Source organism: Pteropus medius, unplaced genomic scaffold (genome assembly GCF_902729225.1).
Source record: "Pteropus medius unplaced genomic scaffold, Ma_sr-lr_union100, whole genome shotgun sequence".
NCBI lineage: Eukaryota > Metazoa > Chordata > Mammalia > Chiroptera > Pteropodidae > Pteropus > Pteropus medius.
This window is the reverse complement of record NW_024352947.1, coordinates 2,532,498-2,554,038: the sequence shown is the minus strand read 5'-3', so window position 1 is coordinate 2,554,038 and position 21,541 is coordinate 2,532,498. Positions and strand designations below refer to the sequence as shown.

Below are 21,541 nucleotides of genomic sequence, written 5' to 3'. Positions count from 1 at the left end.
TAACATTTTAGAATCTTCCAGATCTGTCCTTCCAGCTCCATCACAAGGCGGAGTCAGCCTTTCACTGTGAGCCTCACAGTGACATTTGTGGCACCTTATGACACGCAGCTTTTCCTGTTGGCATGCTGGGTTGTGAAGGTTAATTTTATGTGTCAACTTGGCTAGGCCACGTTGTTTACTGGTGCCTTATTTTGTGCTTGTTTATTGTTGCTTTTAATATTTGAATAAACATTCACATGCTTCAAAAATCAAAATAAACGGGTGTACAGTGCAAGCCTCTCTTGCTATGCCTTTTTCTCAGAGGGAGCACCAGGTTCAGGTTCAGGATGAAGAACCAAGACAGAACAAGAACCAGAAAAGAACCACAACAGCAAGTACTGTTTAGCCATTTGGTCAGTCTGCTACCAGATGAGTGGACTCCGACAGTTTTCTTCAGTCAACAATCTCCCTTTGACAGCTGGGCAGTGGGAGGAAGGATGAGCGACTTCCTGCCACCCTTGGGCTTCTGTATGGGAAGGCAGGGTATCCTCCTTGGCTGTATACAACTGGGAAGAGGTAATTCACCAAAACCAAATAAGCATGTTATTAGGAATTAGGACAAGGAAACTGCCAATAAACAACAAAGGTGTCCCCTTATAGGAGCTTATGCCTTGTTTTATTTTATGTATATAACTAACAGTGTAACAAAAATAACCTAGGTCAACAGTTGAGGTCCAAGATAACTTTTTTTTTTTTTAAAAGAGATGGATAGTACATTATTCAAGTTGGAGACACAGTTATAAATCCCCAGTAAATGTTTTCCAGCTGCCTTACAATGGAGTCAGCATCTTGCTATCAGAGAACAATTCATCTGTTGGTAATAACAAAAAGACCCTTTACTGAGTCAGTCTTATGCCTTTTAATGGATACTTACTACCTTAGTTAACTAAAGGCCATTATTTAAGCTTTGCTTTTTAAATACTTATCTAAAGGCCATTCTCTTACTCATTTTCTATTCAGGTGGACGGTGTGCCTTGTTTCTTTTAGTTACATCGTTACTATTGTTATTATAAAGGCATTCTGATTTGGAAACAATGTCTTCAGCAAGTTAATTCAACCTAGAGCAGATTTAATGGGTGGCAGGGGAACATTTTAGAAACAAGTGTATTAGTACAGGCATGAAAGTTGGAAAATGTCTTTAGGTGAGAATGAAACAGGCAGGCTCAGGTGAAGTAAAGGGATATTGGGAGATAAGATGGGAAGCGGATTATAGCTTTGACAGTGAAGTTCAAGTATCTGTCCTGTAAGGAAATAATTTTTGAACAGAGGCATGAAATGAAAGCATATAATTAAGGTTAATTTGGTAATTGGGGCAACCTGGGCTGAAGGAGAGACAGGATTTCAGGAATACAAAGGACATTAATTATCCATACAGGCTTTGATGGTATTCCAAGCCAGGAGGAAATTATTTTTTCTTTCTTGCAGAAATCACTAGCTAAATGATATTCCTGTGAGCCATGATATAACAGAGTGAACTCCAATAAATTCTTCTAACAACTTCCTCATTAAATTGATAGCCATAAGGTGATTTCGGTCTCAATAAATTGAGAATTTCTCTTAATATTTACTTATTTTTTTTAGGCGAGGCAACCCTCGGTTGACCTCACAGATTACAAGGACCTTGTCAGTTTACAATCTATTATTATTATTTTTTAAAATTTTTTATGCCTATAGCACCTGGTCTTCCAAGGTGGTCTCCCATCCAAGTACTAACCAGGCCCGGCCCTGCTTAGCTTCCGAGATCAGACGGCATCCGGCTTGTTCAGGGTGGCGTGGCCATATACAGAATTTCTCTTAACATTAATGACCTTCTTCACGGTGCTGAATCCTCTCTTAGCTTTCTCTAAACTATCAGCAACTATATTCAATGTTTTTCTAAGCCATATAATACTGTCTATAATTACATATATTTTATACCTTTAGTGCTAAGTCACACAGTGAATGCTATAATTTAATATTTATCTTCAATCTAGAGCTTTGTGGACCTAAAGTGGCCAAGTTTAGGATTACATACATTTAACACCCTTAACAGATTGTTATTTCACTTGTTACCAAACCACAAAAGCGTTTTCATAAAACTTGCTAGAGAATCTATGTTTGTCTCTTGGAATTGCTACTTTGTTTCATTTTCAGTTTCCTTTAGTTTTACGTGTCTAATTTTTTATAGTTAATTGATTTTATCTGACAGCTTTAAGACATCATTTTTCTTATAAAATATTAACACGTTAGAATATCATTGATTAAAGCTAAAAATCTTTAAATTTTTTCCTTTTCAAATGTTTATTCCCATTTTGCAATCTCTATTAAGTGACCGTGCATGTTTTGGTAAGGCTTAAACTTACTTTCACAGACTTCCATCAGTACCGTCTCCCCCACTGGGTCCAAATAGATTCCATTATTCATTATACCAATTCTCAGAGATTCAGATATATTTTTTTTATGTACAGTAACAAAAGTAATTCAAAGATGATAAAATGGCCATTCTCCTAAAGCATAGAGTGCTTTATAAAGAATGTACGTGAGTTATTGGTACCAATGTTTCCAGGATGTCTTTATGAAAAGATGCCCATTAAGCAATGGTCATGAAATATTCTACACAATTAACTTGAACTAATGGGTTATTAAATTTTACATTGCTAATGTTATTGCTTATTGCACTATTATATATTTTTAACAACCAGTACAGAATACAATAAAATTATGCTATATACTACTTATAAGGTCCAATGTATCGAATCGCATAAAATGTGAGATTGCATTATTACATGATTAATGAAATACCAGAGGAAATCTGCAGTTAGCCAACTGGAAGTGGTAAAAGTTGCAGAGCCAGATGACAATTGCGTTATACATGAATTTCCATTGTTTTGGTGTCCATTATCATCAGTCTTTTTCTGTATTTCGGCCACGAAGTATCAGCTCTTCATTGTATAGCAGTAAAGCCTGTTCTCAATGAACAGGGAAAATGGAAACTAGGCGACAGGTAAGAGACATCTCAAAGGACAAAACTATATGACCTGGGAGGACTGGATAGATATAGGAGGCAGGGGTAAAAAATCACACATTCCTGGATCACTTAAACAGTGAGGACGCTGATAGGAAAGGCTGGGGGAGAATGGTTTCTTACCACTATCTGGATTGGTAGAGGGATGGGACGGAAGGTGTACGTTGGTTTTAATTACATTATTTCAAGGTGACAACAGAAAACTCAGGTGAATAGGCAGTTATAGATACAGAATCTGAATTTGAGGAAGCCGGTCTTTTGATATAATGGTAATTACAGACAGAACTGGGAGAGTAAAGAGTCTAAGAATGCTTTCAGAATGGAAGAGAATGCTGAATAAGAATTGTTAAAGAATGAGAGATAGAAGAACCACATTAACATAAAAGCTAACATTTGAAGTTTATGATCTTTTCACATTACATATTAAATGAAACCCTTGAGAGGTGGGAGATTAGTTTCAAGTAAATTTATTCATTCATACATATTTAAGTGCTACTGGGAATATCAGGCTGAATAAGTCAGTTCTTGTCCTTAATGATTTTCCAATCCGATGGGAGAGGCAGACAAGTAAACAAGTAATTAGGGGCCCTGGTTCCAGCACTAAGGATACTGCTTAATAATTGGCTATTTACTTACCAGTCTCTATTACAGAAAAAGCACATTAGGTTAAGGGATAGTATCTAACACTCTTACAGCTCCAAAGCCTAGCACAGGATCTAGCACACAGGCACAAATATGAGAGTAGACTGTCTCTGCAGTGATGAGCATTCTATCAAGGCGGAGCATAAGGTGTGTGGGAGAGGAAAGCGTTAGGAAATATGGCTAGTCAAGGTAGGTTGGGGCTCCGCTTTTGGAAAACTTTATACAGTATGCCAAGGAATTTACAGGTGGCCTTATTGGGGATGCAAAGAAAATTTAAAACATGAGAATGACAATCAGATTTGTGCTTTGAAAGACAACTTTGGTTGGCGTGTGAAGGATAGATTGGAGTGGGGAGAAATTATAGAAAGGAAACTGTTATTACAATAGGCTAGTGCTTTCCAAAGTTTTAAACACGTTTAAGTGCGCATATGGAATGGGAGGCCAACTGTGTAAGAGCAAAGTGCTTTGTCCCATATTCAAAGTCCTGGCTCCGCTCATTAAACGCTTAAAGGAAAAACAGAAACCATCTGGTACCAAATAGGTACTTTGTAAATGTACATTTCCTTTCCCTCAGTCCGCTGATACCAAGACCCAACGGATAAATCCTGAAGATGTAAAGCAGGAGATGAAATTCGTCCCCAAGAGGCAGAAAGGAAGGAAAACCAAGAATGGGAGAGTTTGTTTGGCCTAGAGCAGGACAAACTTTTCATGATGAAAGGCAGACTATGTGAAGACAGACCTAGAGGGGAGGACATTTAGAACAGTTTACATTTCCTGGGAGAAGAGTGGAGAAGCAGCGGGAGACTTTAGATTGACAAATTTTTAATCTCCATCAGAATTAGATGACAAACAAAAGGGCTACTGAGGCTGTAATACATTAACCTGCAATGGCTACAATAGTTTTGAAAATATTTCCCAGCAGCACTCAGCAACATGGGAGGAACAAAGAATGTGTTCGGCTGGATTCATCTAGGATTGGGAACTGGCAGGATGAGAGGGGTCAGAGAAGAGAATGATCTGAGAAAGTTCTCGAAAGGCTCCCTGAAGTGAAGGATACAGGGTACAGGTTAGAAGGAAACGAAGTCGAGTTAGGTCGTTGATAGAGTGGACCAGAGATGATTTAGTCTTGCTGACGTCAGAAAGTATTTTATGGCAACACAAACGGACTTCATTCTTTTGATTTTTGCAAATAAATAATATCTTTTTTATTAAGCATCGCAGACTAGAAATTGTGAAAATAAATGTTTTAAAATTATATGTCTTCAGAATGACAAAATCCAATTCTTACTTGGGTTACCACAGGATATTCCTTTATGCAGAACAAAAATGACTGTACTGAAACCTAAGTAGGTACATTAATACCAAGTGGTCCCCAACCTTTTTGGCGCCAGGGACCGGTGCTCCTATGAGAATCTAATGCCTGATGATCTGAGGTGGAGCTGAGGTGGTGACGCTAGCGGTGGAGAGCATCTGCAAATACATTTGTGTCTGCTGCTCACCTCCTGCCCTGTGGCCCCGTTCCTAACAGGCCACTGACCTGGTAAGGACCCAGGGGGTTGGGGATTCCTACATTAAACTACTCATTATATTCTGGTTTTCTTCTGTATTAACTGTGACTGCAGTTCAAGTGAAAAGAATGGATTTTTGATTATTCAGTAGATAAAATGATTCTTTATAAGTCCCCAATTCAATGTTCAGCATTCATCACTGACCTTTAAAGGCAAGATAAAAATGACAAAAGAATCATGAATAGCACCAGGCTGAAATTAAATTCATCAGATAAGAAATATTCTACTTAAGCGGTCTTTATCTTAAAAGTAACATTTTGTCTACATAGTTAGCGTTAGATCGTTTTTGAGTAATCATTAAGCTTTTTTTCCTAAGTTATGGGTCCATAAGCACAAAATTCAAATTCCCATAATGTAGCACAAATACTCTTGTATTAATTAAAATGGAAGATTCAAATTATCTTAAGGATTAGTAAAGGCATACCTGACTTTTCAAAAAGGTTTACATTGAGTGCTTTGGTGAAAATTTCTCATACAAGAACTGGTGATTAGATCTCAGATAACATCCTATAGGAACCAATCAAGGAAAACACAATGTTTCTGAGAAATATAAACTTTCATTTTGTGATGGCAGTAACACTTCCACACAGGATTCATGATTTTTTTCCGACCTTTTCTGGACCACAGAAGGAAACTTGGGTGGGGTGGGGGGCTGGAAGGTCACAAAGGAATGGTGAGGGTTAAGGCCCTATAAAGCTAATTAGTTAGTGCCTGATAGCGTAGCCTTCAGGCACTAGCTCTCAGGTTCACACTTTTCTTCTCTTTAATGGTAAAGATTAAAGATGTCTACTTCCCTTCCCATTCAAGTACTAACTGCCTTGGGGGAGGGCAGTGGGCCTGGGAAGGAAAAAAAAAACCCACTTCCCCCTGCTTTATACATGAAGTGAGCCAACAGCTTTTATAATTCTTACTACTATTGATGGGAAAATATAAAAAGGTTTTAAGGCTCCTTCTTAAAATACTTTCCCATGTACTTTCCTAAATGGAAAGACACTGCTATTTTCAGATATTAATCAGTTTTGGGGCACCAGTTACATTAGGAAGAAAAAAGAAAGAATTGGGGCTAGTATGTAAAGGAGACTCCTTGGTTAAAGAGCAGAATTTGCCTGGCAGGAAGAAAGGGGAAAGGAAGGGGGTAAGAAAAAGGACGAGCATGCTTACTGTTTGTCACTGTCAGCCTGCTCATGGGAGACTTCAGCGAGGGCGTTTCCGGGGAGGAGACAGATATTCTTCTACGCAGCAACATTTAGGAAGGAGGCTCTGTGGTCTTCAAGCTAGCTAGCGAACAGAAAGTGGCCTGAAGTGGTGCCTCGCTTGGAACTGGGGTAGATGAATTGGGAGCTGCCCATATTTCAGTTAGGAAGAATCTGGATAAAAGTTCCTGGAAGCTGAAGTCTCTTTTTTGACAGGAACATTCACGGCAGAGTAGGCCACAAGGACCCAATACAGCACATTCTGACGTTCAAATTAGGCCTAATTAAATGCAGCTCCTTTTGACTGTTTGATGATGATTACCTGTACAGAGTGGTTCTGAATTGCGACCACCTCACCTACATCACCCCTAGTCACTCAGTTTTGAGACAAACACCTAGGTCCAAATTTTTAAAAAGGTAGACTAAAAGACACACTGCCCCCCCCAAAAAAATCAACTAAAATAAGCTATCAGGCCTAATCTAGAATGACTTAATGTATTATTCATTCTCTGCTTTGAACATTTTACTTAAGTACTTTATTAGAGCTATTAGCTCAGGGTTCCCGCCAAGTGCATCAATTTGTTTATAGGCTTTAGATTCAAGCTCTTCAAGAGTATTTCGAGTGTATTCAAAAGAACCTACGTTCTCGAGATAATATACACAGTATTTTTTAACATCTATGTTTTCGGTTCTCTGGCGCAAGATATTCTGCACCTGGGTGCTTTCCGGCCTTGACCAAATAGCATGAATAGTAGGGAATGAGAACTTTCCCTCTGTTATATCTTCACAAAAGCTTTTGTTTTCACTGTACTCTTTGGAGTGTAGATTAGCATAATCATCTCTAATTTGGAAAAAGAGCCCAAGTGTATCAAGTAGTGGCTTTAAATCACTTCTGTAATCAGAAAACAACTGCATGAGACCTACTGCTAATCCAAAGAGTCCACCGGTCTTCTGCAGAACCATAGCTTTATATTCCTCTTCAGTGGGACAAATATAGTTATCCCTCCAATAAATATCTAGGCATTGGCCCTGATGGAGTTCCAAAAGCTGGCGGGTAAAGATCTTTACTGCTTCTGGCTGATCAAGGGTTAAGACTTTCTCTAGGCCAAGAAAATATATGTAATTGGCAGAATTGATGACAGATGGAATTCCATAGATGCTGTGTGCCACTGGAAAGCCACGTCGGAGTTTTGAGTTGTCTTCGATATCATCGATGAGTAAACTGGCATTATGCAACATTTCCGTCACTTCAATGATAATCTAACAAAAAAGGCGATTGAAAAATTTTTTTCATATTTTAACTATCCAAAACAGCTTATAAATATCTAATTATATTAACAGATTACAAGGGTTCTCAGGTTTCTAAGTTTTTAAAACTAATAATTATTTAGCAACTCCAATATAAGACAGTATATTGCATGAGCATTAAATGGAAGTCAGAGCTAGGAGTACTTTTACGAGACACATTAATTTCTTGGGGTTAAGAACAAGGTTATAATTGCCTAAATACCTGTAGCTTGTCTTCTGGAACTTTCAGCCAATGATTAAATGCCTGTGAAAGTTTGGTTCTCACTTGTTTACCTGCAATTAAAGAATAAAACTTGGCAATAAATTAATATCTTAATTATAAAAAACACATTCAGAAACTTCCCCTAAAATGGATCAGACTTGATAAATCCAGCGCCATCAATCCATTATCCACTGCAGAGCCTGTGTCTTCTACTGCTGGGCCCCTACTGGCTCCTTCTGTCGAAATTCACATTCTAAAACCTACAACCTTAAAATTAGGACAGGCAAGAGACATTCTAAAGTTGCAGTGGCCCACTAGCAAGCCTACTACTTTAATTTTAACTTGTATCAACAATTTTGGCATGGAATGAAAGTTTTAGAAATTTTGGTCTCATTCATTCCTTTTAAAAAGGAAGCCCGTCTAGTTAGCAGCAGTTAATTAGCACTGTCCATTTCAGAGAAGATATTCAGAGAACACTGGGTATTTCTAATGAAATGTACTTTGCTATTGAACTACCTCTTAAAATTATCCACCACTGTCTATGGCCATGCCATCCTCAACAAGCCTGATCCCCTCTGATCTCGAAAGTTAAACAGGGTCGAGCCTGGTTAGTACTTGGATGGGAGACCACCTAGGAAGACCAGGTGCTGTAGGTGTTAAAAAAATAAAAATGTTCTATATGTTTCCTGCATGCACAGTAACATCCTAATTTTAGGTTTCAGGAAAATAGTTACATAAAAGTTTTAGTGAACAGAAACAGTATTCTAAGTCCTATCTATGTTTTCTTTATACCGATCACTCGAACAAATGAATATACAAACTGGACCATACTGACAATGCAAAACTGTGCAAAGTGACCCATACTGCTTTAGCAAACAAGTTTAGGAGACAAAGAACACAGATAATCCAGGTTGAGCCACATTTTCCTTCTACTTCAGAATGTACATAGAAAACAGACAATGGCTTAACGTAAAAGTACCGCAGTTTTAATATTTTTTTCCTCTGACCAGATTCTAGGGTCTGGCTTGATATTTTTAAGCCCTCAAATCGTTTCCAATAGGCAGTAGTCACAGAGATCCCTCAAAATTAACACGATTACTATTTCCTTTTTAAAATCTTAACATTATCAACTCTCTGTAGCCCATCTTCTCCACTCCCAACTCCACCCTCCACCCTCCACCTCCCACTGCAAAGGCTTGGGGCCCTGCACTAGGGCAAAAAAGCAAACATAAATAAAAGTCATTCTATTTCATTCATTTCAGAAAATTCTAATACCAACAATTATTTATGATTATAACCTTTTATAAGCAAGAGTAACAATAAATGGTCCGGTCCACCTGTAAATCATTTTAGTAACACTGAAAAATAGGTTTATTGTGCATAATGCAATTTCCTATTTAGGAAAATCCTTTGAGGTTATATTTTGTCAAGGATGCAACAATATATTCAGTTAAAAAAGGTGAGATACCCAATAAGTTTTAAATATGTAATCTAATGGCTTAAAATATTACTTTTAGATAATGAGAACTAAAAGAATTGTTACAGAGTAAGTTAATTTCATAGGTAACCATTGTGGTTAAAATGTAATGATAGGCAGTCCTGGCTTTGCAGAGTGGCAGAGTCTCTGGAACGGGAGACACTTTAGACTCTTGTCAGCACTGATAACTGGCGTGTTTTATGGCAGCCCATTTCCAGCCAGTGTTTGCCAACCGGTTACAAAGCAGTGCAGCGACACATGGGCAGTGTGTGGAAGAAAGTGTCATGTTTCTCAGTGGAAGACCCTAGTAGCCTAAGAACTGCAGTGTGTGCGTTCATAGTAGAAAACATGAACGTGGAAAGTAAGTGAAGGTTTTCGTTACTGTACAACTTGGCACAGATTTCCCTGACAGCTATGCAATAGGGAACAGGAATGTGTGGCATCCGTAAAGAATAAAACCTCCAACGAGGTAATCAAATGTTTTAAGTATTTTTATTTTTTAAGTATGTTACATAATGGTATGTTTTTTAAAGGGTATCTCAAAATTGTTCCTTTTAAGAACAAAGAATTATAAAGTTCTATTTATCATTTTTCTCATAGGTTATCACCTTAAATAGAAAATGTATGTAGAAAACAAACAACGACTTAACTTACAGGTGCTGTAGTTTTAATACTTTTTTCCTCTGACTAGATTCTAAGGTCTGGCTTGATACTTTTAAGTGCCCAAATAGTTTCTAACAGGCACTAGTCTCAAGAGCTGGCAAGTTTAACCTCTGTATGCTAACGTTTGCATGACCAATACTCTAAAAATGACGCTATACGTATTTAGTTACTGAAGTACTACCTGGTAATTGAAGTAAGTACTTGTAGGGTTCTAAAAGAATTCTTTGGGCTGTTTTTTGAGTCTCCTCCATTGTGTCTGAATTTCAAAGCCGATCTGTTAAAAAAGAGAAACAAATATGCTCTCATTAACGAAATTACCTTCGAGTGTCAAACTGCAAAGAAATTTGTGTCTCAAGATGTTTTTGTAAAGGTAGACTTTGTTTCATTTTTACGGAAAATTCTACATGTATGAATCTTGAAAACATTACGCCGAGAAGCCAGTCACAAAAGACCACGTATCGTATGATACCATTTATATGAGATGTTCAGTAGAGACAAATCTACAGAGATAGAAAGTAGATTAATGATTGCCTAGGATTGGGGTAGGGAGAATGAGGAGTGACTGCTAATGAGTATGGAGTTTCTTTTTGGAGGCACCAAAATGTTCTAAAATTAGATCGTGGTGATGCCTGAGAACCCTGTCAGTATACTAAAACCTGTCAAATTGTATACTTTCAATGAGTGAACTATATGATACGTAAATTATATCTCATTAAAAAAAGTTTGATCAAGTGATTGGCCAAAGTATTCACCTGGATTTTAAGTTACAAAATTTATATTAAGCCTTTGCTATTTATTCAACCATAAAAGGCTTAAATCGTTGACATCAAATCAATGTTAAATCCACAGAATTAGATTATTATATATCTGACTGATTACATAAATCAGTAAACGTACTTTTTTTCCTGTAACTGTTAAGACAAATTAGCATGTTTTATATATTTAAAATTTAGGGGAAAACTCTCCTGCATTTTCTCTATAATCGACCCATTTCAGAGATTCTGATTTAAGACATTCATTAACTTGAATGCGATTGTCATTAAAAATATTCTCTTAACAAAGCCTGTGAGATTCTGCGTCCCACCACTGCTCATACTTTACAAGTTCCCCTTTGACACAAGGCTTTCCAACATGTTATTCTGTCTGGAAGGCTGTTTCCTTAGTTAACTCCTGCCAACCCTTCAACTCTCGGGTCGATCCTCATTTGCTCGGGAAAGCCTACCGTTAGCTTCCTACGCCAAATTCCCTACCTGTGATTCTATCACCTTGTAACTCCTTTGTAGCACTCACCGCTGTTCCAATTTCATACGCGCTTGTGTGTCCACTTTATTTAATATCCATCTGTCTCACTAGGCTTAGAGGTCTACTAAGGCAGGAGCCGTACCAATTCTTCCCCGTGGTAGGATCTCAATAAATACGTGAAGAACCGACCGAAAAACGGAAAGTGCCTTCTAACGTGTTAGGTGAGAACATCAGAGGAACGGTCTGGATTCGGAGCGGCTATCTAGAGACATATAAATAGAAGCGCAGCTGTAAAGCGCAGTTTACCCTTCGACTCAAACTCCGGGAGATGACGGGTCTGGAGAAAACTGCCTGAGAGATGCCTCCAGGGTCGTCTCTGTCGGCAGAGCCGCAGGGTCCACGAGGCTCCCGCTTCCTCTCGGCTCAGACTCCCCCTTCCGCCCCGCTCGGTCCCCTACCTCCCTGCTCCTCTCTTCCAGCGAGGGGACAGAAAATTCGTACACAATCCGGTTCAGCATCCGGGTCCTCGCCCACCTTCTTTCTTTCCTCCGGGTCCCGCCCTCCTCCCCATCCGGGTTTCCCCAGCCGCCACCACAGCCGCTCACGGTTTAACGATGAGATCACAGCTTTCGCGCCGCCGGTCCGCGAGTCGTAGTACCAGCATCAACTTCCCTCTTTATAGTTCCCTCTCGCTGCCTACACGAATCCCTCCCCCTACTTCATCCCAGAACTCTCCGCGCTCCTCAGCCGCCAGCGACACTGCATTACTCGACGCACGAAAATGCGCCATCCTGGTCACACTGCGCAGGCGTCGTTGCCACCTCCCCTCTGCTTTGTCGCCCCGCTCACTCCCCCTTCCGTCTCACGCAGCCGCGGGGCATTGAGGGTCTTGCAGTTCTCGCCTGCAAGGGCTCGCGCGCTGGTCCCGCAGCCTGGACTACATTTCCCGAAAAGCTTTGAGGCGTAACTTTCTGTTTCCATAGAACTGGTGGGAAAATGGCGTCGTTGTTTGTATGCTGGGGGCCAATAAGAACAGGGTGTAGGCGGGCTCTAAAAAACCCCAGCCAATCCGAGGTCGTCTAAGAGGCCATCCGGGAAAGAGGTAGGGGAGGGGAAACAGCCTAGGGGAGGGGAGAGCGGAGAGAAGGTGGGGGACTCGGGGTGGGGGGGAGCGATGTTTGCCCGTCAGTCGAGTCCGGAGTGAGGAGCTCGGGTGCTGGAGCGGAGGAGACTCTCGAGCTTAGCCTGCCGCCGCCACGGCCACCGCCTGGATCTTTGCCCGGAGGGAGCCGCAGAGGGTCTGTGGCCGCCGTCCTCTGGAGGGCAGCGCGACGGGGGCCCGGACTCCGGTCCGGGAGGATTTTTCGTCGTCCCCCCTCCCCCCAGCGAGGGAGCCCGAGCGGCCGCCAAACAAAGGTACCAGTCGCCGCCGCGGGAGGAGGAGGAGCCGGAGCTTCAGCCTCGGCCGCCGCTGGACCCGCCGCTCTTCTCCCCTATCTCTCCCCCGGGCCTGCTGGTTTTGGGGGGGAGCCGGGGAGGGGACTCCGGACGCGCCGGCGTCTGCGCTCGCTTCCCAGGAAGGTAGGGCATTTCGGAGGCTTTCGCGGGCTCGTCGGGGGTCCTTGAGGGAGTCCGGGCCCGGGCGACGAGCGGGGAGGACCGCCGTGGTGCGCTCGCCCGGCGTCCGAATTCGGGGCCTCGGCCCCGGACCCCCGCCCCCCGCGGCAGCCCCAGCCCGGCGGCCGTGGTCACGGCTCGGCCCGGCCCTCTGTGGGGACCCGGCAGTCGCGCGTGGGGGGGGGCTGTGCCGCCTCCCGGTCCCCTCCTCCCCGTCCCCGGGCCCCGCGGCTGGCTTCGGGGTCCGCTCCGCTTGTCGGTCCACGTCTCGGAACGGGACGTGGGCAGCGGCCCCGGCGGGTCGGTCCTGCGGCGGCCTGCGGGCCCTCTGAGGCCGCTGTCCGCTCGGACGCGGGGTGCGCCGAGGCCCGGCCGGACCCGGCTTGTTGTGAGTTTCTCCTCTGACAGAAATGGCGTCATTGTCGGAGACGGGAAACTCCGTCGGGTCCCGACAATGGGGACGCGAAGCCGCCGAGCTGTGTGAGTGGCGGGGTGCGCGGGGTGGCGAGGCCCTAGGGAGCCCCGCATCGGTGTCTCGCGTGTTCGACGGCCTTTTTTGGCCCCTCCGCCTCCGCCCGTGTAGGGGGTGCCTGTGGTGTTCACTGGGTGTCTTTTGTCTCTCTTCCAGGTGCAGGTGAATCTGGTGTTTTCCAGGGGATCGCGGTCCCGGAATCATCATGAAGGTGAGCTTGCCTACAGAAAACGAAGATCGGGGCTTGTAGAATTCAGGAAGTGGGGGGTTGGATCGATGTCGCGGGGCCTCCGAGTGTTACCGAGGAAGGTGTGCTTGGTGGCTGGGTGCCCGAGCCCTTCCCCGGGAGACGACCGGGTCAGCTGGTGTGGATATGTATCTGTGGGCTGTGCTCTGGAGTTGGAGCAGTACAGGATAGCTCACTGAGGCTCCTTTTCCCATATAAGACGTCTCTTTTTGCAAAGAATGAGTGGAATAGTTGCGTGCAGGGGAGGGGGTGTTTTAAAAGGTGAAACGGAAAAAGCAGGTCAAGTAATCTGACTCTAGAACCTCAACTGTATTGTGTTTCTATCGCTTACACTGATGAAAGAAAATCTCATTTATTGTGCTAACAGTACTGTGAATTTTTAGCAGAAGACTGATTAGGCACGAAAATAATCTTATTTGAAAGATTTTAAGGCATTTTTATGATCTTTACAAACTCAGAGATAGCAGGTTCCTTGTATTTCCAGAGACTTAAGAGTATGTGGCTTATTTTTCTTTATTGGTTTGTTTGGTCTGGGAATTGTTAGATGCTGTATTGCACTGTGGAAAGCTGATGGGCAGGTTCTTCTTAAATTGTAAACGTGTTAAGTGGAGGATGTTGTCTAAAAAGTACGTTTTGCTTAATTGGTGGAAAAAATTGATAGCAATAAAAGTACAGTCTGTTTTTCCACTTTAGAGACTATAGAAGTGAATGCTGTCATATTTTTAAAGGCACTCTAGATATCTGGTATGTCTAGATTCAACTGGTGGAACTTAAAAACGGGCAGATATTTTTCATCCATCACAAATTCAGAAGTGCTTGAAAAGGGTAGAGTGTGTTCACAAGTATAGGAAAGCAACAGATAGTATGTCGAAATGTAAATTCATGTACCTTTCATAGTTCCTTTGAACTGATTTTAAACATTCACTTCACTTTTCCTTAGAATCAATATTGCTTTTATAATACTGCATCCACATAAAAATTTGTAATGCTCATGTTTATGAAAGCAGGTGAAAGCTATAGCTGTCTTTTTTTTGTTTTGTTTTCTTGAGTGTGGGGTGCCATAAACTACCTGAAACGTTTATTATATCTGCTGAATTACTGTCTCACCTTCATGTAAATGAAAAACAGTGATTTCAGAAATGAATCCCTTTCGTTAGTCGCAGATGCTACCTAGAACTTCTGTGACCTGTATGAAACAGTGACAAGTGAGTTTATTAGGAAAAACTTGTATTTTTCTCGGTGTTGGACCAGAATTTCTTAAGGAAAGTGTTGGGTTGAATGATATGTAATAGGTCAGCAGCCGAATGATACAGGGTTGAGTTTAGAATAAATGTTGTAATCTGTCACAGTTTCCAATGTAGTGCCTGACACATCTTAGGGACTCTGTTAATGTCTGGTTAAAAGAAATGTAAGTTGAAGGTCTTTTAGATTTAAATTTTCCTTTCCTTTCCTTTCATTTCCTTTTTCTTTTTTCCCCCCAATTGGTCTATTTAAAAAATGAAAGTATGTTGGAAACTTTAGCCTTAAAAGTTTCGTAGTAAGTATTAGGCAAATGCAAATTTGGGGGTGTCATTTGAGAACAACTAATTTTAAATGCTCAGTGTTTACATCATTGCTGCCTTTAAAAAAAGCATTGGTAATGTTAAAAGGAAAGCGTCATTAAAATAAATTTCTGATTTAATACAAGAAGAACTTCCTGTTTTTGTAAGTATGATAAGTCTTCTTAGGGAACCTACTGGAAGTCACTAGTTCTAAAACCTTAGCTTATTTCTTGGAAGTTAATGTTTTATGTGCTGAAAGTTGAGAGGCTGCCCACGATTGGTATTTTGCTTGAACAAAATCACAATTCAAAAAGTATTTAGGGTTGATCATATTGGGCTTACATTTTCTTTTTTAAAATATGTTGCCAATTTCTATACTGTAAATGACAGCTGAGCTATAGAAAGATTTATGCCATATATCTGATCTTACCAAACATATCTGTACTTTGAAGCAAGCTTTTAAGTTTGTATCATCTGTCCTATTAGTCACAAAAAATTTTAAATTTTACTGAATGACAGTGTATTAAGGTAATTGAAAAAGTGATTAGTAATACTCTTGGTTGTTTAAAATCCCCAAATAAAAATGTATATATCATTTTAGTATTATATGTTTTAGAAGCAATTTTCCTGTAGTGCTAACTTCAAGAATTTATTTAAGTAAATAAAGCTGCTTTACTGACTAGTATACAGTATCTTATATTTTTGCCTGGTGCGTTTTTGAGAAATCTAATGCAATAGCAATTTTGTGCTTTAACATAGATTACGATGTTGGTCTTATGTTAGATTTATTTTTCATACTTTTGATAGACCTTTCAATGTCAGCGATAACACATTATCAGGAAATGACAGATTATTAAACTTTCTAAATAATTTTAAGACTTAATTATGTCAGATTCATTTCCTACTTTTTTTCTAAATAAAACTTTTTTTTTCTGTATTGTGCATATTATTAACATCTCTGATTACACTGTTGTAAATTTTCCAGTGAAATGGGCTGGATAGGCTAGACAGTTCAGAATCTTAAGGGCTAAGTGACTTAGATGGTTGTATTTAGAATCTGGGGAGATAGGGCTTTTTCCATGTATCATTCTCTTTTCAGTAAACGTTGGCTTAGATCACATACAAATAACAGGTTAATTACAAATGCCTTTTTTAATGCTTTTGCTTATGTGCATATTCTCAATCCTCTTCCCTCCCCCCTTCCTCCCCTCCCCCCTTCCCTCCTTTTTCTCCTAGCTCGCTCTCTCCCTCCTTCCTCTCTTCCTCCTTTTTTTAATCTCTCTCCCTCTCTGTCCCTTTCCTTCCCTCCCTCCCCATCCCTCTTTTCAGGGAATCTACTAGTAATCGGTAGTACTAAAAACTTAGCTTATTTATTGGAAGTTAATGTCTTATGTGGTGAAAGTTGAGAGGCTGCCCATGTTTGGTGTTTTGCTTGAACAAAATTGCAATTCACATAAATTACTCATTTAACAACAACCCCTTCCAAGTGTCAGGCAGTGTGGAATGAAGGTGAATGAACTATCAGACCTGCTCTCAAGGAGCTCACAACTTAGGCGCTCACAGAGACAGCAAAACAGTGCATTTAAATTATGAGAGTATCGATCGCAATATATAATTGTGATAAGTGCTATGGGAGGATGGAAGAGGACATCGAAATCAGAAAGCCGGGGAAAGTCTTCTGGCGGAATTGACATCTAAGCTGAGTGTTAAAGCTTTCACTAGGCAAAGGAGGATAGAAAAGAGTGTTTCAGACAGAGAGGGAACAACATTGGGGAAAAAATATACCAGTGTTTGCTTCGGCAGCACATACACTAAAGTTGGACCAATGCAGAGAAGATTAGCCTGGTCCCTGCGCAAGGATGACACGCAAATTCATGAAGCGTTCCATATTTAAAAAAAAAAAATCAAACAAACAGAAACAGAAAACCCCCAAGATGCTGTATTTGGAAACTAAGTAGTTCACTGTGGCTTGATTAACTTAAAGCATGATGTATTTGGAGTGGGAAGAGGAGGGCATGGTTGGAGACGAGGCTAAATTAAGGAGTTGAAAATTTTCTCAAAAGCTACACGGAACCACCGAAGGTTTTTAAGAAGGAGTAAAGATGTTGGATTTCTATAATACGGAGATCACTTTGGTAGTTTTGTAGTGAATACATCAAAAGGGAGATCTGAATGGAAAGTCTGGAGATTCCAGGTGAGAACGCCCGTGAGAAGTGAGCGAGGGCTTCAACTGGAGCTGAGGGCAGAGACCCGCAACAGCGACAGCTACGAAGTAGATTATGGCATCTAGGAACTCACCCCAGGTAGGAGGAAGATGAGGTTTCCTGGGGGCATGAGATGGATGTTGTCACTGAAGCAAGTTGTCATTGGAGTACAGATGAATAGGGTTTTAGGTATTTAAAGGACGTGTAGGAGGCCCCCGTCCAAGTGGATCTGCTTATTAAGATGTAAGATTAAGAGAGCAGGTGGGAGGAACAGCAATCAGGTGGTTAATCCAGTGTGAATGTTAACCTCATAGTCAATATTTAACTATAATATTCTAAGGGATTTAGATCCATGATATGGCAAATGTATTTTGTCCTATAAATTTATAGTCTTTTTGACGAAAGGTAATTTTCTAAAATACCGACTTGCTTTCTGTCCAGATTGCCAATACTTTGCTTACTGTAATTCTTAAAAGTATGTTAGATGACTGCATATTTCACCAAAGAATGTTTTTGCTAACTCGGCCTATAAATTCAGGTTGAAGTGACAGAGGGTGTTGCTTTAGATTAGATGCAGTGAAGGGCCAGTTTAAAGAGATGAACATTTAAGCATCATGTAAAACAAACGATATAGCGAGCCACTTAGTTATCTGGGGTAAGAGCATCCCAGGCAGAAAATACAAGTGCAAAGGCCCTGAGGAGGATTGTTTGGCTTGTTTGACCTTGGCATGTTTAAGGAACAGGAAGAAGACCTGTAGGGCTGGAGTCCTCGGAGATGAGGCCAGAGAGGTCACGAGGCCAATACAGTGTAGGGCCTTGTAGGCCAAGTAAGGCCTTAGAGTAAAATCTGAGTCTTAGGAAGTCGTTGAAGGGTCTGAGCTAGAGAGTGAAGTGATCCGGTAGACGTTTTCTGGAAGAACGGTAACTGCTGTATAGACAACACTGCAAGGAGCAAGAATGGGAGTGGGAGGTGACTTGAACGGCCACCAAGTTCTGGTGAGAGCTGGCGGACCAGGCGTGCCAAGGGGGGCGGCATTGAAGGTGGGATGATGATAGGATTTGAATGGACTGGATACGACGGAAAATTTCTGCTTGCTGCTACTTACAGATGACACCCCCGCCCCGCCCCCCGCTTTTAAATCTCTTTGCTGTGATTAGTTGGTGGATGGGATCCTTAAAACTGAGTACAGCCAAGCAGGTATCCCCGACTCTTAGCCGTCTCATGTTAGTGAGCAGCGACCATTCACCTGAGCAGTTCTTTCCATTTTATTTGTTTTTGTTTTCGAGTTTTAGAAAATGAGATAAAATTCACTTTTTCAAGTGTACAATTCAGTACTTAGTATTTTTACAAGATTGTGCATCAGAGAAACCATGTCCCCATTAATGGTCACTCCTGTGCTCCCTTTTCCTCTGTCCCTCCCCCGGGTATCACTAATCCACTTTCTGTCCCCAAGGACTTGCCTGTTCTGGACATTTCCTATTGATGGAATGATACAATATGTAGCCCCATGTGTCTGACTCCTTTCACTTAGAATAGTGTTTTCAAAGTTCATTCATTTTGCAGTATATGTCAATATTTCATTCCTTTTATTGTTGAATAATAGTCTGTTTTGTTGTCATACCGTATTTTGTTAATTCGTTTATTAGTTGTTGGATGTGTGGATTATTTCTACTTTTTGCCTATGAATAATGCTGCAGTAAACATTTATATACAAGCTTTTGTGTGAATATGTAATTTTAATTTTCTAGGGTCCTATGTATGGACCTTTCCTGTTTTTAAGATAGTAATACTACATGTAGTAACCTTGTTGAGAGCTGAGTGTTTAGCTTCAGATGTTCTGTGTCATTGTGGTAAGTGGCCACCAAGAAAATGGACATTTAAAAGTTTCATTCACTGTTTGTTGGACATTTACATGCTAGTCTCCGTACTAACCACTTAGATAGGATATATCAGTGAACAAAATAGGTAGAAAGTCCTGGCCCCGTGGATCTTATATGTTAAGGTGTGTTTGTGAGATGAACAGACGAACAAATAAACAAATCTAGTTTGTTAGGTTATCAGTAATATGGAAATAAGAGGGGAGCCTAGCCGGGCAAGTCGATTTAAATAGGCTTTCAGGGTGATACAGGGGGTGAGGCAGGTCGTGGTATTAAAGTTGTCGGCTAGACTTTGTTGAGAAAACTTGATGGAACGGTGTGGGGGAGTTAGTCATGTGGTCGCAAAGACAGCTTGACATGTTCAGTAAACTGCACAGGAGGCCAGGGTGGCTGGAGCGTAGTAAGGAAGGAAGACGGGGCGGGGAGGCGTGGGGGGGTTAGACAAGTAAAGGGGTGCAGGTTGGGGGCGGAGCGGATCAGATCAGGTCACCTAGGACCTTGAGGCTTTTGTAAGGATTTTGGCTTTAACAATAATAGAAATAGGGAGCAACCGGGGACTTTGAATAGAGGAGCGATGCAGGCTCATTACAGAGCGACAAATGTCATTATATTTTTAAAAGATCACTGACTGCTGTGTTAAAAACAGGCTGTATGCAAGTCAGAGACAGTGAAGGAGATGAGGAGGGGTCAGATTCTAGATGTCTTCTTTGAAGGCAGAGCCAACAGGCATTCCTGTCAGAAAGAAGGTAGAGGAAGGAGAAAGTCAAGGACACCAAGATTTTCTGGCTGAGTAACTGGAAAACTGGGGTTAGGATGAAGTTAGGGCTGCATAAGTTTTGGAAATAAGCATTTATATTTTATATTTGTCAAAAGCGCTTTGCGAAATGTGGCTGTAAATGAAATAGACATGCTATGTTAATTTTTTAGTAACAGACTCATTTTAAAAGAGCTGCAAACTTTTATTCTTGACAAACTGTTTCAAAACAGGACTCTCGCTGCCTGCCTTTTAGCGACACAGGACAGATGTTTCTGCGCCCGGGAGAAGCATGCTCTCGTGTTGTCTGTGAGGTGACACCCACAGGAAGCAGAGGAAACCAGTCCCATTAATCCTTTTGATATTTAAATGTTGCAGATTGCAGGTGTGAATTTTGATAAGGCTTAAACTGCAGTAGAATTATTAAAAATTCGTGTGGATTATCTAAGTGCACAACACGTTGAGCTTGTAACCATTCGAATATAAAGACAAAGGAAAATAGTGAGGAAATAATTGTGTCAGCGTTCTTTTTTACCGGGCCTCCTTTAAACCGAATGGGCATTGAACAGAACATAAACTTTAACTACCTTTTGTTCCCAAGATGATGTATTTTCATTTAATTACTTTTCGTTAAAATAAGACGGTATATTTGTTACCGCTTAAACTGCTAATCAGCATATTTAACTTAATTTTAAAAGAGAACTTGTGTTATAAAAATTATTACAGTTCTGCTCTTTCAGAAGCGCAGGAAATCCTGACATTAAAGTTTTCTGTGGAAGATAATGTGTTTCTAGAAATCTGATAATTTTCATGCTGTGATTAGAGACACCATTCAGGTTTGGGGAGGAAAAATGAGTTTATAAAAGTATATAAACAGTTTACTGGGAAATAGAGGGCAGCTCTACTAAGGTCAGCCTACAGAGAGAGAGAAACCAAGCTTCATGTTCATCTTACTATACCGATGGTTTTCTTTTAGGCTGGTAAGTAGAAGCAAAGGACAAGATAAAAGAGGCAAAGGAGGGAAAGTTTTAAAACAACACTAGTCTTACTCTGAGTACAGTTCCCAGTATTCCTTAATTAATACTTGCTCATATTCTACACAGAAGGTCCAAGTATGGGTATCAAGATTGCTGTAAATCTCTTCCCATCCCAGAGTTATTATGTGCAGAATTTCACATGGCCATACACTTTCTTGGAGAGAGGAACCATAGCTCTTCTCAGCTTCTCAATGGGACCCACAACACAAATAGTAAGAAACACTGCTCTGTAATATCATCTGCTAACTGATCTGCTGCCAGTCATCTTAATCAAAATAGTTGTTTGTATACCTTTCTACTTTTACCATTAAGGAACAGGTAATCGTCTGGTCACTACTCATTTTATTTTTTAATTTTCTTTGTTTAAATCACTATACAGTTAGAAAAGAGTCGAGTTGATTGTTTCTGAAATATTAGCATTTACGTGAAATTTCTACATAGCTTAAAATGTTT

At 40.9% G+C, this 21,541-nt stretch overlaps 2 protein-coding genes, 1 non-coding gene and 2 pseudogenes across 7 annotated transcripts in view; 3 read left to right on the top strand and 2 right to left on the bottom strand.

The window, feature by feature from the left end:
• Positions 1-1,704: 1,704 nt before the first annotated feature.
• Positions 1,705-1,823, bottom strand: LOC120592679 (uncharacterized; annotated as a pseudogene).
• A 627-nt stretch (positions 1,824-2,450) lies between these two features.
• GGPS1 (geranylgeranyl diphosphate synthase 1) lies at positions 2,451-12,244 on the bottom strand. 5 transcript variants are annotated; one of them, XM_039850298.1, is made up of 5 exons: positions 11,944-12,244; positions 11,481-11,600; positions 10,278-10,370; positions 7,957-8,027; positions 2,451-7,706 (listed from the first exon to the last, which is right to left on the bottom strand). In XM_039850298.1, exons 3-5 carry the CDS (start codon positions 10,345-10,347, stop codon positions 6,945-6,947), a joined length of 903 nt encoding a protein of 300 aa, XP_039706232.1. In that variant the 5' UTR covers positions 10,348-10,370; positions 11,481-11,600; positions 11,944-12,244; the 3' UTR covers positions 2,451-6,944. The 5 variants fall into 5 exon arrangements, with proteins under 5 accessions (XP_039706232.1, XP_039706230.1, XP_039706231.1 ...); XM_039850296.1 differs by having other exon boundaries at positions 11,387-11,600; positions 11,944-12,240; XM_039850297.1 differs by lacking the exon at positions 11,481-11,600 and having other exon boundaries at positions 11,944-12,239.
• LOC120592685 (uncharacterized) lies at positions 8,494-8,612 on the top strand (annotated as a pseudogene).
• Positions 12,245-12,491: 247 nt separating the features above from the next.
• Positions 12,492-21,541, top strand: part of ARID4B (AT-rich interaction domain 4B) — a 115,581-nt gene continuing 106,531 nt past the window's right edge. The window contains exons 1-2 of the mRNA XM_039850349.1: positions 12,492-12,919; positions 13,584-13,638. Coding sequence (XP_039706283.1) covers positions 13,633-13,638 — 6 coding nt within the window. The 5' untranslated portion in view covers positions 12,492-12,919; positions 13,584-13,632. The remainder of the gene's footprint in view (positions 12,920-13,583; positions 13,639-21,541) is intronic.
• Positions 17,003-17,109, top strand: LOC120592656 (U6 spliceosomal RNA). Its single transcript, XR_005650184.1, has one exon. It is a non-coding gene; the product is annotated as a U6 spliceosomal RNA (small nuclear RNA).